Source organism: Onthophagus taurus, chromosome 1 (assembly GCF_036711975.1).
Source record: "Onthophagus taurus isolate NC chromosome 1, IU_Otau_3.0, whole genome shotgun sequence".
NCBI classification, from domain to species: Eukaryota; Metazoa; Arthropoda; class Insecta; order Coleoptera; family Scarabaeidae; genus Onthophagus; species Onthophagus taurus.
This window is the reverse complement of record NC_091966.1, coordinates 23,765,126-23,780,820: the sequence shown is the minus strand read 5'-3', so window position 1 is coordinate 23,780,820 and position 15,695 is coordinate 23,765,126. Positions and strand designations below refer to the sequence as shown.

The following is a 15,695-nucleotide window of genomic DNA, read 5'->3' as shown; positions in this document are numbered from 1 at the left end:
CCACAAAAGTTCTCAAGAGAATTATATCTCCACCACGTTGTTTCATCAGGCCTTAACAGATACCGATTGTGATAACAGACTGAACTATTACCATTGACTGTTAAATATGATTTGGGCAAATCCAAACCTTTTATCACAAATGCTATGGATGCATGAAGCATCTGTCTACAAGCTGATGTAAACTTTCATAATATGCATTCTTGGTTCGAGCAAAACCCACATTGCTTTCACCCCTTTATCTATTGGGTAGACTAAACGACCTGACTTTTCAAAAAAAAACAATAACCAGGGAAAATATGACAAAACACTAAATACCAGTAGAAACGTATCTATGGCCGAGACTTAAGCCGCGCTTTTTTTTTCGTCGAAACTAGATTAAATAAATGCATCGAGGTTTATGGAACGCATTTCGCACATTATTGAGTTATTTTTGCCAAAAATTTAAGTTATTCTAAGTGTTTTGGTTTATTTTGTTTTATTATCATTGTTGATGTTTCATTGATCCGTTGCCTTTTCAACACGCCTCAAAAGTAGTTTTGAAGCAGTTCTAAGCTTGGATAAAGTGTGAAGGAAGGTTCTAGATAATAAAATTTTTGTTCTCTCTTATTTGTTTCCTAAGGTAACTTGATCCGATTAAGATATACGAATTTTTAACATTTTCTTTTATAATTCGAGAATGGATGGAGATATCGAGATGCGGTTTTCACTAATATTTAGCAAATTTTATGTTGATCAACGGTCTGTCAAGTAAATAGTACCGCTCCATTTAACTTTTTTTAAAAAATCACAAAAATATGTAACCGCTGCAGATAACGCCCTCTAGCTTATTTGTTTTATACCAAGCGGTCTTACTGAAAGTATCTTTTAAAAGAGCATGAAATGCTCTTTCAAACAAGACCAAAAATATTCAAATCGGTTGAATGGTCCAGGAGATATTAAAATGTAAACATTTGAAAACGCATTAGCCTCCCCCTCCCTTATTATGACAGATATGAGAAATATCGCAAAACAAAAGCGGTATTATCCAAGCTACTAAATGATGTTGTCAAAGTTATAGCTCATCGTCTAACTTTCTGAGATAGCGGGAATTTTATGTTTCTTTATGGCAGTTACGCCCCCTAGCGGTCGAATTACGAAATTCAAAATAATTTCCAGCTGTTTCTATTGCCCACTTTGCTTATAAGGATTTTTTTCCCAAACCTCTAGGCATTACCGTTGTTGAGATACAGCCGCTCCGTACGCTTAACGGGACATCCTGTACATATTTATATGTTTATATAAAAAACTTGTGTTATTTTGGCAACTACTACGTCCTAGTAAAGTTTCCCGATTAAAAACTTAACCAGCCTGTATATGAGCATACCTTATATTCATCTACCTTGCCTAGAACTAGAATGTATCGGGTTTAGCCGTGCGTCTTCAGACATAAAAAATTTGTAACAACAACTTTTTTATGTTTGGGTCCGAAGTTTGGGATTATTCCAGACTCGACTTCTGTCTCAGTTCCTAAATTAATAGCTGATATTGAGAATGTAATTAGAATTGTACCACATAATGAACAGAATGTAAAAAGAGCTAGATGTACTAATATTCTAATCAATTTTTTTTAGGAGAAAAAAGATCAAAATAATATAGTTAAACCATTAATTAGTAAAGCTTATTGTGTTACAAAAACCTTTCTGAAAACTTATTTTACTTAGATTACATTGAGAAACCTATTTACGACAGGTTAATTTGCCACAGCGGTATTATTCCTAAATACTACGACCTTCCAAAGATCCCTAAACGAGATTGTCCCTTGATCTATTATAGACCTATTATTTCTTTCGTTGGCTGACCCACGTATGAGTTGTCTAATTTTTGGGGGTCGTATTCTGACTGAAGCATTCAAAGAGAGTTATACTATATTTAATGTTAACATTAAATTTATAGTATACTTCGTATAACATTAAAGACACTTTCACCTTGGTTGAAGAATTGAAAAGGAGAACCTTACCTCCTTGAAAAACAAATTATAAATGAAAAAAATATTGGAGGGAAATACTTAAACGTGTGATAGCGACAATCAAATTTATTTGTTCATACTCTTTAGCGTTTCGTGGAAAAAATGAAGTGTTTTTTAGTGAAAATAATGGTAATTATATAGGTGCTTTGAAATATTTATCCGATTTCGATCCATTTTTGCGGGAACACATGAAAAAATATGCAAACTGCGGCACCGGTACTATAAACTATCGTCTACAATATGTGATGAATTTATTTCTATTATATCGAAAGATTTATAACTTACAATAGTGAACGAAATAAAGGAAGCGAAATTTTACTCTTTTATTATAGATTCAACACCTGATACATCTCACGTAAATCAGCTGACCGTCATTATTCGCTATGTTCTTGCAAGTGGTCTAAAAGAAAGATTTTTGGGATTTCTACCTATATTTTCTCATACTGGTGAAAACTTGGAGAAAGTTATTTTAGCTAACTGTCGGGGACAGAGTTATGATCATGCGTTTAATATGTCAGGTAAATATAAATAAAAAACTTGATACATTTGAGTATGTACTGTTACTTACTATATGGGAAAAGATTTTAGAGAGAATAGATGCTTCAAAAAAGACGAATCCCTAAATACAGCAGTTTTAATATATTAGATTTCATACAAACAGGTCCGTACAGCTACACCCCCCATTCAAGATATCAGCATTTTTATACTGCCATAATTATGTACTATTTATGTACTAATTTTGTACTACATTAAAAAATTTTGTACTAATCATTTAGTATTTTTTTGTATCTGAATGACTGCAACAAACTTCAAGGGGTGATTCTTTAGTGAATTTTAAGGGTACTTTGATATATGAACTATGGGCGACAATAGCGGAAAATTTTGGTTTATTTTTTTTTCTCAAAAACCATGAACGCTAGGAAAATGAAATTTGGGGAATATGTTTAACTCATAATAGGGCACGTTTTGACCCTATTTGTACTTTCAACCTATCCTTCTAAACTACTAAACGTAACCACCCCCGTTCAATTTATGCCTAGATTTTTTTTATGAAGACGATAAATACATTGGAAAAATTACAGTTAGATAGGTAAAACTATTCTAAAACTTTTAAGCTGTAGGGTTGTTAATCGAAAGTTGGAATGAATTTTTAATGAAAAAACCTTAGTAGGCCTTGCGATCCTTGTCAGATGTATTTTTGACGTTTAAATGTCAGTGGTTTTCTTACTATTATTATTATTTTATTTAAAATTTTGAGCCTAAATGCGATAGAACTTTATTCAAAAATTAATTTGAAAAACAATAATAATAGTAAGAAAATCTTCAAGATTTTTTCATTAAAAATTCATTCCAACTTTTGATCGACAACCCCGTTGTTTAACGGGCAGTGTTTGCTTTATTATTTTTTTTCTCAAAAATTAGTCGTTTTTGAGAAAATTTTAGAGAGACAAAAAAGTTTTAGAATACTTTCATCTAGCTATGTAAAATTTTTTTAATGTATTTATCATCTGCATACAAAAAATGTTAGCAATAATGTAAAGGGGGTGGTTACGTTTAGTAGTTTAGAAGGGTAGGATGAAAGTATGTACAAATAGGGTCAAAACGTGCCCTATTATGAGTTAAACATATTCCCCAAATTTCATTTTCCTAGCGTTTAAGGTTTTTGAGAAAAAAAAATTAAACCAAAATTTTCCGCCATTTTTGGAGGGGCGTAGCTCCCCAGGGGGGCCGAAGTCGCCCATGGTTCATATATGAAAGTACCCTTAAAATTACACTAAAGAATCACCCCTGGAAGTTTGTTGCAGTCATTCAGATACACCCTGTATATGTCAAAGTGGGGAGTGTAGCTGAACGTTCAGTTACACCCCCCCTCGATATACAACCTCCCTTTCAAGATATCAGCATTTTGATAGTGCCATCGTTTTGTGCTATTTAATTTATGATATAGACGAACTTAAGAGCATATTTTTACACTTTCCAATCGTTCCAAGACCTCCTAATTTCCCATAAGCTTTATTTCTAAAAATTCGAATGTTTTTGCCACTTTTTAATGCTTTCCTGAATAATTACTGCTCTATATGATACTTATATATCATTACATCATGATGCTTATATGATACTTTATATAATTAACTTCTAATAGAAAGTATAACAGCTTTATTTGTTAAAAATCGATAATTTTCCGTAGCCCACAGATCGCGAAATGATTTTTTTTCATATTTCATACTTTCTAATATGATGTACTAATTTTGTATGATATTAAAAATTTTTGTACTAATCATTTAGTATATTTTTTATATATATCAAAGTGGGGGTGTAGCTGGACGTCCAGTTACACCCCCCTTTTAAGATATCAACATTTTGATAGTGCCATAATTTAGTGCTATTTATGTACTAATTTTGTACTATGTTAAAATTTTTGGTACTAATCATTTAGTATTTTTTTATACAATTGTCCCAACTTTTTGGTACCCCCTTTTTTCTTTTAAACTATAACTACCACAGATTTGATATTTGGCACATCGGCACAGGACAAAAAGTTTTACTTTATGAAGTTAGTGTTGTTACTATATCACTTCCGGTTAGACCGGAAGTAGATGATTTATAAATTATAATATATTTAACAGTTTTTATTAACTTTTTTTTTACAATATAACAAAATGTTTAATGATTTTATGATTTAACTTCACGTTCTTCCGCAATTAAATCGTCAATTTCTATGTAATCTCCATTGTCGTGGAAAATAATTGACGTGTAATGACACACGTCATAACTCAGATCCATATTTTCATCACAGCTCGGTACACAAATATAATTTACAAATCCCTCCAGGTGGAAATCTTACAGGGTATATCGTGTATATTTGTCGGTTTAAGGCTGGACCCCTCTGTGTAAATGTCAATAATTAAGTACGGACCTAAAATATTATGTGATGTATTAGAAGGATATAATTCAAAATGGTCTCAGTTGTATTTTAGAGGTTATTGAGCAAACAAAAATTGCGAGCCTTGCTTTAACAAGAAACTTACCGCAATATGCAATTTTACTTGCAGCATTTTTGCCGCATTGCACACAAGGAAACCTTTTTTCTTCACAAATTTCCATACAAGTTTTTTCTAAAAATTTTATACTGTCGGTGTTCACAGCTAAACTTTGTATTGGAAAGTTTTATGACCAATTGCAGCCCATACATAAAAGCGACATTGCTTTTCAATGAGAAGCGGATTTCCCTTGAACAAAAGTGGTACAAGCTCACCCACCGAAAAATCACATTTTAAAATGGTCGTTTCGCCTACCACTCTGATTCATTTCCGGCATTATATCTTTCAAAATTGTTTTCCTTGTAGAATATGTGTTGGACACAATACCTTAAATATGCGGATATAAATCAGTAAGTTAATCATTACAGTATTTTTTATTGTGTGATATCTTTATAGTTATTTATGTATCAATGCTTTAAAGCCGGTCTTTTTTAAGCTGTAATAAAGGCACGTGAGTATTAAAAAACGTGTATTGTTATACAAACGTGTCATTAATTATTTATTTATCGGCTTTAATAGATAAATAACTATTTAGTATAGATTGCAGAAATATTATATTATTACGGTAGTTGAATTGAGAGTAGTCATGTTAGCTCAAGTCATTGAGTTAGTCTATAGACTCTATAGGCTTGTCCCAACATGCGAAAAAAATTGTTCCAGAAACCGAATTGCTATTATATTTAACTCTAAAACCGTTTTTGAGCGGTTTTCTGGCTTGTTGGCACAAACCTCATGTCAACTGAAAAGTTCTTTACCATTGTTATACAATTTAATCAAGTATTTGAAATTATTGCAATTATCCCAACTTTCAACAATTCCTCTGGTATGTTCATTTCTCAATGACTTTAAAAACAACTGACTGACAGAATCAAATGGGCAAGTGTTGTATACACTAAAATTTCTGCCATCAATTTGAGATTGTTTTAGCGTTAAACAATTCGCGTTTTTTAAAATGCATTTCTCCTTGCTCTTTCCATGGAATGAAAAATCGCTACATTTAAATGTGGTAGTTATAGTTTAAGAGAAAAAAGGGGTACCAAAAAGTTGGGACAATTGTATAAAAAAAATACTAAATGATTAGTACCAAAAATTTTAACATAGTACAAAATTAGTACATAAATAGCACTAAATTATGGCACTATCAAAATGCTGATATCTTAAAAGGGGGGTGTAACTGGACGTCCAGCTATACCCCCCACTTTGATATATATAAAAAATATACTAAATGATTAGTACAAAATTAGTACATAAATAGCACAAAACGATGGTACCATCAAAATGCTGATATCTTAAAAGATATCACTGATGATATCACTTTGACATATATAAAAAAAATACTAAGTGATTAGTACAAAATTTTTTAATGTAGTACAAAATTAGTACATAAATAGTACATAATTATGGCAGTATCAAAACGCTTATATCTTGAATGGGGGGTGTAGCTGTACGGACCTCATACAAACTGTTAGAGATGATTTTGACAATTTAGAAAGAGACACAGAAAAAGTTAAAGATATTGCATATACTAATGATAAAAAACGGCAGAAAATACGAAAACTATTTCATCATGAAATTCCAGAACATGAAATAAGATTCAGCGGGAAAGAACATTTAAAGTTAATATTTCTTTTGTTGTATGCGATTCTTTAATTAGCAACATTAAAAAAGATCTGAGGGATATAAAACTATTAACAATAAATTCAAAACAATTTTTCATGATAGTGATTGTTGGTGACTATTCAATAGAGGAATTAAAATGTTATGAACAAGATTTAAACCTAGCAGAACTGAAAAATGAAGTATTACAATTTAAGACTTTTATAAGTAAAGAAAATATTATTTCGCCTATGTCCATGTGGTCATTTATTCAGGAAAATAATATTATTACAACATTCCCTAATTTAAACATCATTCTGAGAATTTATTTAACCGTTCCAATAAGCAATGCAAGCGGTGAAAGATCATTCTCAGTAATGGCCAGAATGAAATATTTTTTAAGATCCACATTAGGCCAACAAAAATTAAATAGTTTATCATTCCTTTCTATAGAAAAAGAGATATTAAATAACTCTATTAATTATGACAAACTAATTGACGAGTTTGCAGAATTAAAAGTGAGAAAAAAGGCAATATAATTAATCAATCTGGGTATATTTGTTTAAGTATTATTGTTTGTTTTAATAAATTATGTTTATTTAATTTTTGTGCATGTATATTTTTTTTGCTTTTTTTTCTTGGAATCCGATAATTAAATAGAACTACATACTATATGCTTTAAAACCAAACGCAAAGTATGTGTCATGACTGAAAAACCTGAAAAATAGGCCCGGAATTACAATGTTGCCTAGGGCCCGCCACTATGTGTGTCCAAACGCTTTTGGCAACACTGACTTATTACAATTCAATTCAGTAATAAAGTGAACACTATGTATATAAACGCGTGATGGTAATTTACGAGAGAGATTTTACTGATCAATTTCAAAGAAAAACTTACTTATTAATCACTTTTTAGAAAAATCTCAATGTTGTATTAAGTATTAAAGTGCTATAAATAGAAAGAGAGAATACGTTACTATTTCCATCTATGAACTGAAATTTAAAATGTTTTAAATTACTTAACATCATAAAAATTGATGTAAACCGGACGATATAGTTGATAACCTTTTAGTAACTAATTAGATACTGAGTATCTCCTTTGATGTGACTGTTTTTTATAATTACATTCAATACAGTATGATAAATCTTATTGGGGTCATATTTTTAATTATAAGCGATGCAGAATGTGAAAGTTCTATGAAATCTCTACACATCGTAAGTAAATAATTTAATAGTAATTTAATTACACAAAAAATCCAATTTATTAATAGCTATTTAGACATGGAGAAAGAAGTCCTTCAAAAAGTTATCCACTTGATCCACATAAAGATTATTCATGGCCAGGTGGTTGGAATCAGTTAACTAATGTAAATAATGTTAAAACCTTTATACAAAGATAAATAATAATCATTGTAATTTTTGTTTTTTAGAGAGGAAAATTAGAAATGTACGATTGTGGCGTTAACATTCGTAAAAACTATTCATTATTTCTACCAAAATATTATTATCCAGATGATGTTTCCATATTAAGTAGTTATGCAGATCGTTGTCAGATGAGTGCACAACTATTTCTAGCAGGATTGTATCCTCCAATGGACGATCAAATTTGGAATTCAGATCTTCTATGGCAACCAATACCACTTCGTAGTTTACCAAGATCTGAAGATAATAAATTAGCGCTAAAAAAAGAGTGCCCAAAATATCAGCAAGCATTAAAACAAGCTTATGTATCACCTGAAATTAAAAATTTAAACAAAAAGAACAAAGATCTTTATAAATATTTATCAGAAAACTCAGGTAGTGAAATAGAGAACATTTTGAAAGTAGAAACTTTGTATAATATCCTGCAAATTGAACAACTTAATAATTTAGAATTACCTCAATGGACAAAAACAGTTTTTCCTGGTAAAATGAAAGACTTGGCAGCTATGTCTTTAGCAATTTTCACACAAACAGATTTTATGAAAAAAATGCATGGCGGGGAATTGGTTAAAGAGATCTTATTAAACATTGGGAATAAAATTAATGGAACTTTATCGCCAAATCGAAAATTATTTCTTTACTCCGGTCATGATTTAACTGTTGTAAGTCTAATGAGAATCCTGGGCTTTAATGAATTAATTAAACCAGAATTTGGTGCTTCCGTTATTATTGAACATCATTCAATTAATGATAAAGATATCATTAAAATTTTCTATAAGAGCAACCCTTATGCTGATTTAGAAGAAAAAAATCCTAATTATTGCAATCAAGTTTGTTCTTTCAAAGAGTTTGTAAATGGAATGAAAGAATATATTTCTGAGAATTGGGATGAAGACTGTAAACTTGCATAATTTCGAATAATAAAACTATAAAAATTAAAAACTTACCTTTAGTGTAGTACAATAAAAAAATACCTAATTATTAATATTATATTAGACATTTACAGTTTAAATAAAAAAACTAAATTTTGTCAAATTATTTATTAAGAACTTAACCGTACAACTTTACTTGGCATGAGCCTGAGCTTTACGCATTTGAGTCAAAATGTTGGAGAGTTCTTCACGCTTCCTCTTGGCACGAATATGTGTACCCAAACGACGTTTTAAGAATTTAAGAGCCCTCTTATCCTTGGATACCTTCAACAATTCCATAGCGCGTTTTTCATATGGAGCATGACCCAAAACTTCCCTAATCAAATCTCTGACAAATTTGGTGTGTTTCGTCTGTGTCCCCTTCAACCGAGCAGGGCGTACTTTATCGCTGGATGGGATTTTCGTCGTTTTGTGGCCTTTATTAAGGCCCACACAAATTTCATACGCTTTCACCATGCTGTTAAGAAAAACAATTTTTAGGTTAGGTTTACGAATATCTTTTATAATTAAAATCTAATATTGATAACTTTTACAAGTTTTGAGTTGTTGGTTTTGGAGTTATTTAGGATGGATTTTGAGTTTAATACTTACTTTACTGGTAATATTTCCAGTAAAAAACAGCAGTCGTGATACACGCTGTCAAATATACAAATAAAAGGAAGATGGCGGATACGAATTTCCGGCTTAAAACGCAAAATATGTCAAAATGAAGGATTGCCAACTTAAAATATCCTTCATAAATTTCGGATTTAATTATTAATATTATTTAAGTATGTCTCTTTAAAAAAGAATAAATTAAAGCAAGAGGGAGATATAGAAACATTTTATTCGTAAATAATTGATAAAAAGGAATCTCAATTATAGTGTAATATAAATTTTTTTAAATAGATATTAATAATTTAAAAATGTAGGTTAATTATCTAAGACAGACAAAAACAGTTTTTCAATAACGTTTATTTAAAATTAATAAATACTTTGCATAAATAATTGCGCGCGGACTATTAATCGGTGCAATGTAAATTTCTAATTTCGCACTAGCGCCATCTTTTGTTGGCTGGCTGCAGTGGCGGGCTAAGGCTAAAGTGGGCCCTAGGCAACATTGTAATTCCGGGCCTATTTTTCAGGTTTTTCAGTCATGACACATACTCTGCGTTTGGTAGTTTGGTTTTAAAGCATAGAGTATGTAGTTCTATTTAATTATTGGATTCCAAGAAAAAAAAAGGAAAAAAAAATATACATGTACAAAAATTCTGTATATTTTTGACTGTTTTGAAATAAAACTATATAAGAGGTGAAGCTGAATACTAAATAAATGTATAACTACTAAATTAGGTCCGCCATTGAAAATAGTATTTTTTTTTAATAGACTTCGTTGGACTTTTCACAGCAAATTTTATATATTCGAATAGACTAGTCCTTTGTAAATGCGCTAAAATAAGCTGCTACCGAAAATTTACTTATGAACTTTTTTGTCTGAATTTACAAAACATGTCGAAAATTAGTTAGTAGTTGACACAGAAAAAACATAAAATTCTAATGGTTGACAGATCAAAGTATTAGTAATTGACATTGAAATAATGTACAGATTTTGAACGTCTTATTCTTTCTCAAGAATCTTTTTGTATTCTTCTTTTATACAGGTGAGTCAGAAAAAATGGGAAATCCGAATACCGGAGACACTAGACACCAAAATATGACGATTTAACCTAACATGTCTTATACAAATGTAGGTGGTTTTTAATACACAGGGTGTTGAAAGTTAAATTTTTATTTCGAAATTTCTTGATAATTTTGAAGGTTTTTGTACTATTAACATAAAATTTGGTAGTTAGATGTTTTCGAGCATGAGAAATACGAATTTGATATTTCTTTTGTGATTACTCGTAGAGGGCGCTAGATACACACTGTATGTTTGAGATATCAAGTCATGACTATATTGTCAGTTGAGGTATGGTGAATTAGAACCAGAAATCTGAAGAAGTTTTCAATTCTGCACAAAAAAGGTACTCTTACATTCATTGTCTAAGTCTACTGGTTTCCAAGTTATCTGCTTTTAATTGTTTCAAAGTAATTTTAAGGTTAACATTTAAAATCAATAACACACAGTAACTATAGCAATTAGTAACGATAATAATCGATAACAATAACAATTAATTAATAACAATAGAATATTGTGACCATTTTCAAAAATCCAGTGGACTTAAATCTGGATTTCTCACTATTAAAAAACTCATTATGTCGTGGCATTTTCAAATTGGTAATAACTTTATTGTTGGTAAAAATGATTATTGCACACGGAAATTAGATCAGTGTTGACAATTAACAGGCAATTGTCGAAACATAAGCGGAAAAATAACCCTTCAATCACTTTGCTTATGTTAAAAAATAAATATTTCAGAAGAAAAAATACATTTAAACACTTAAAAGTAAATAATTCGGAAACCGGTAGACTTAGACAATTTCAATAAGAGTACCTTTTTTATGTAAAATTGAATGCTCTTTGTGATTTGCAGCTCTGATTGGTCGTAGCTGTCGAGCTAAAAAACTTGTGATTTTATTTATCAAACGAGCAGCGTGTATCTAGCGCCCTCTACGAGCAATAACAAAACAAGTTTCAAATTCGTATTTCTCATGCTCGAAAACAAAAACTACCAAATTTTATGTTAATAGTACAAAAACTTTCAAAATTATCAAGAAATTTCGAAATAAGAATTTAACTTTCAACACCCTATATGCCTCGAAAACCACTGACATTTGTATAAGAGATGTTATGTTAAATCATCATATTTTGGCATCTAGTATCTCCGGTATTCGGATTTCCCATTCTTTCTGACTCACCTGTATATGGATGTGGTCCCATTTTTCTCTTCCGAGGAGTTTTGCCTTTTGATTTGTATAATAATGTGACTCTTGGTATATCATATTTTTTGGCGGTCGTGGAAACTAGTTGTCCTCGTAAAACTTCCTGTATTTCTTTTTGCATAGTATCTTCACTGTATCTAAACATTTGTTCCTTGATTGCCGGCATAATTAAACTGAAAATTCAGTTTTCAGTAGTTGACATCCAAAAAATTTTGTAATTGACAAGGTGTCAACTACTGGATAGAGTAGACATATTGAAATCATATTGGATATGCAGTTAAGAAAAATGAATATAATAAATGTAGTGCTGAAAAAACTTCTTTTTTGTGTTAGTGTTTAACATCAACCCTTAACCTTATTTTGGAGGTTAAAATAAATTTATAACTGTAACAAGATATTAACTTAATACCCATACAATGGAACGACATATACACAATCACAATCATGCACTATTTAATCAACAAAAACTTTTTGTAAGAAAATACCTTCTTACCACTTTTACTTAGAAAAATCACTTCACTTAAAATACACGCTACCTTCTGATGAAAAATTGGCGAGAATCTGAGGTTCCGTGATGAAATAATTCTGTATGTCCGGTGTAAACGTATAAATGCTACTACTTAGTAGGCTATGGCATTTACGAAAGTATTAAAATTTATTTAAGAATCTTATTTTTGTCGTTTAAATCTAAAAGTGTCAACTAGATATGCAATGTCTATTACTAGTGCTTTTACCTTACTAGCAGGTAACTAATAAGTAATAAGTAAGTAACTTCAACTCCTTATTCTTAAACATTATTATTATTAATTTTGCTCTAATCATCTTTTGCGGAATTATTGCATATGATGTGACATCAATTCATTCGTTAACCTTCTAATTTGAGGTGTAACGTCGCAGCTATATTATACAACACTAAAGGAGAAGTAATTAAAAGTAAACTAAAACTAGAACTAACACTGGCGTTATAACTACAACTAACACTAGACCTAAAACTAGAAACGTTCGAACTTATTTCTGAAGAAGGTTGCAACATAGCATCCGTTAAACACGTTAAACATTTTTTTCAAAAAACGCATATCTTAACCCGAAACTTTCTAGTTCTAGGTCTAGTGTTAGTTCTAGTGATAGTGCTAGTATTAATTCTAGTTTTAGTTTCATTAACACCGGCCGTGAAAGCCTCCATACTTATAATTAAAAGTATCCTAAACAATAAATTGAACTAGAGGTGTTGTTATATGAAAGGTTTTTTAAAAAAAGACCACTTTTCCTCCGTAATTGTTATAAATTAATCAATCTGAGACGTTTCGGGAACACCTCCCATCTTCAGTCTATATCTACATTCGACACCGATTAATTTTTGTATTTTTTTGTGTGGTTTGAGATTTTTATGGTCTTTTGTTGTGGTTTTTTTGTAGATAATATTACGAGTGACTATTTGTAGAGTGAAGATGGGAGGTGTTCCCGAAACGTCTCAGATTGATTAATTTATAACAATTACGGCGGAAAAGTGGTCTTTTTTTAAAAAACCTTTATCCTAAACAATTATCTAGGAATAATTTAGGAGTGTAGATACGAAGATACTCCCAATTAAAAATTCTGGGCGCATTTCTAAATGTAAAGTTTTCCGCCAGAGACGTATAGTAGCAGCGTAAGCAGCTGGTGAAAATTACAGTTTAGATGAATTGATACCTGATATGTTACCCGCTAAATACACCTCCAAAAAAGAAGCGTTTTTAAAAAGTATTTATAAACCGGAAGACGTCGCTATTAGTGTTATTTTGTTGTATGGATACCACGTTGTATCGAGATAGAAATGGTATAAAGATTTTTTGAACAAGAAAATGAAAGAAAAATTGAAAAATTTTTATTTTGATAATATGTTGCCTGAATGGGGTCATACACACTTATTAAATTTAGAGAAAATTTTTACGTAAAACGATATATGCAAGTATATGTATGAACACAAAGTAAACGAAATATTTTGATATATTTTATATTTTGCGTAATTTGAAGTGGAAAATAGTAGGTATTCAAACGAAATAATATCGCGGCTTTCTTAAAAAATATTTTATTCTGGCCATTACTGAGAATGATCTTTCACCGCTTGCTTATTGAAAGGGTTAAATAAATTCTCAGAATTATGTTTAAATTAGGGAATGTTGCAATAATATTATTTTCCTGAATAAATGATCACATGGACACATTCGAAATAATATTTTCTTTACTTATAAAAGTCTTAAATTGTAATACTTCATTTTTCAGTTCTGCTAGGTTTAAATATTGTTCATAACATTTTAATTCCTCTATTGAAGAGTCACCAACATCACTCTCATGAAAAATTGTTTTGAATTTATTGTCAATAGTTTTATATCCCTCAGATCTTTTTTTAATGTTGCTAATTAAAGAATCGCATACAACAAAAAAAATATTAACTTTAAATGTTCTTTTCCACTGAATCTTATTTCATGTTCTGGAATTTCATCATGAAATAGTTTTCGTATTTTCTGCCGTTTTTTATCATTAGTATCTGCAATATCTTTAACTTTTTCTGTGTCTCTTTCTAAATTGTCAAAATCATCTCTAACAGTTTGTATGAAATCTATCAATAAATCATATATTAAAACTGCTGTATTTACTTTTGTATTTACTGCTGGATTCGTCTTTTTGTTGAAGAGTCTTGTTTGAAGCATCTATTCTCTCTAAAATCTTTTCCTATAAACAAGTAAGTAACAATACATACTCAAATGTATCAAGTTTTTTATGTAAATCGGCAGCTTCGGACCTTGTTAATGGTTTCTAATTTTTGTTTGAGGAAAAATGACGTAAACAATGTTTAATTTCTTCATAATTTTCCTTTAAGGGTTTCACAGCATCGGAAAGAGCAGACCATCTGATGTCACAAATAGGTTTGATACAGCAATGTTTGCTACAACATTTTTGTAATGCATTCCACCTATGTGTAGAACTTGAAAAAAATACGTACAATTGCTGAACGGTGTTGAAAAAAGTGTCATTTCCATGCAACTTTCTGCAGCAGCGTTTCCAATTAAATTTAATGAATGATTTGCGCATGGTATAAAATATGTTGTTTTATTCTTTATTGGAGTCCCTTATATTCACCTGACATATTAAACGCATTATCATATCATAACTCTGTCCCTGACAATTAGTTAAAATAACTTTCTCCAAGTTTTCACCAGTATGAGAAAATATAGGTAGAAATCCCAAAAATCTTTCTTTTATACCATTTGGAAGAACATAGCGCATAATGACGATCAGCTGATCTACGTGAGATATATCAGGCCTTGAATCTATAATAAAAGAGTAAAATTTGGCTTCCTTTATTTCGTTCACTATTGTGAGTTGTAAATCTTTCGATATAATAGAAATAAATTCATCACATATTGTAGACGATAAATAGTTTATAGTACCGGTGCCGCAGTTTGCATATTTTTTCATGTGTTCCAGCAAAAATGGATCGAACTCGGATAAATATTCCAAAGCACCTATATAATTACCATTATTTTCACTAAAAAACACTTCATTTTTACCACGAAACGCTAAAGAGTATGACGAAATAAATTTGATTGTCACTATCACACATCATTTAAGTATTTCCCTCCAATATTTTTTTTCATTTATAATTTGTTTTTCAAGTTCAGTCTCAATGCGTCCGGTAATTTTAGATCTTGTTATAAAAATAAAAATGGAGTTAATGTGGTCACTGGAGTTTTCATGCTCTGACAATTTTTTATGTACATTTTTCCAATCATTCGTCCTTTTTGTCATTAGCGTTGTTTGCTTGGAAAATAATTTGCAGATTTTTTTAGACGTAAC

General features: G+C 30.5%; 2 protein-coding genes across 2 annotated transcripts; one reads left to right on the top strand and one right to left on the bottom strand.

Moving 5' to 3' along the window:
- The first annotated feature begins 7,708 nt into the window (after positions 1–7,708).
- LOC111429571 (venom acid phosphatase Acph-1) lies at positions 7,709–9,099 on the top strand. The gene is made up of 3 exons (XM_023065512.2): positions 7,709–7,857; positions 7,914–8,009; positions 8,073–9,099. The coding sequence occupies exons 1-3, from the start codon at positions 7,780–7,782 to the stop codon at positions 8,973–8,975; spliced, it is 1,077 nt and encodes a 358-aa protein (XP_022921280.1). The 5' UTR covers positions 7,709–7,779; the 3' UTR covers positions 8,976–9,099.
- LOC111429564 (ribosomal protein L36) lies at positions 9,090–9,689 on the bottom strand. Its single transcript, XM_023065505.2, has 2 exons — positions 9,588–9,689; positions 9,090–9,453 (listed from the first exon to the last, which is right to left on the bottom strand). The coding sequence occupies exon 2, from the start codon at positions 9,450–9,452 to the stop codon at positions 9,129–9,131; it is 324 nt and encodes a 107-aa protein (XP_022921273.1). The 5' UTR covers position 9,453; positions 9,588–9,689; the 3' UTR covers positions 9,090–9,128.
- Positions 9,690–15,695: the final 6,006 nt, after the last annotated feature.

Coding starts and splice junctions, on each gene's coding strand:
- LOC111429571 (XM_023065512.2), top strand. CDS start 7,780: ATGATAAATCTTATTGGGGTCATATTTTTAATTATAAGCGATGCAGAA. Junction 7,858..7,913: donor CTATGAAATCTCTACACATC/GTAAGTAAATAA, acceptor ATTTATTAATAG/CTATTTAGACATGGAGAAAG. Junction 8,010..8,072: donor GTTGGAATCAGTTAACTAAT/GTAAATAATGTT, acceptor TTTGTTTTTTAG/AGAGGAAAATTAGAAATGTA.
- LOC111429564 (XM_023065505.2), bottom strand. CDS start 9,452: ATGGTGAAAGCGTATGAAATTTGTGTGGGCCTTAATAAAGGCCACAAA.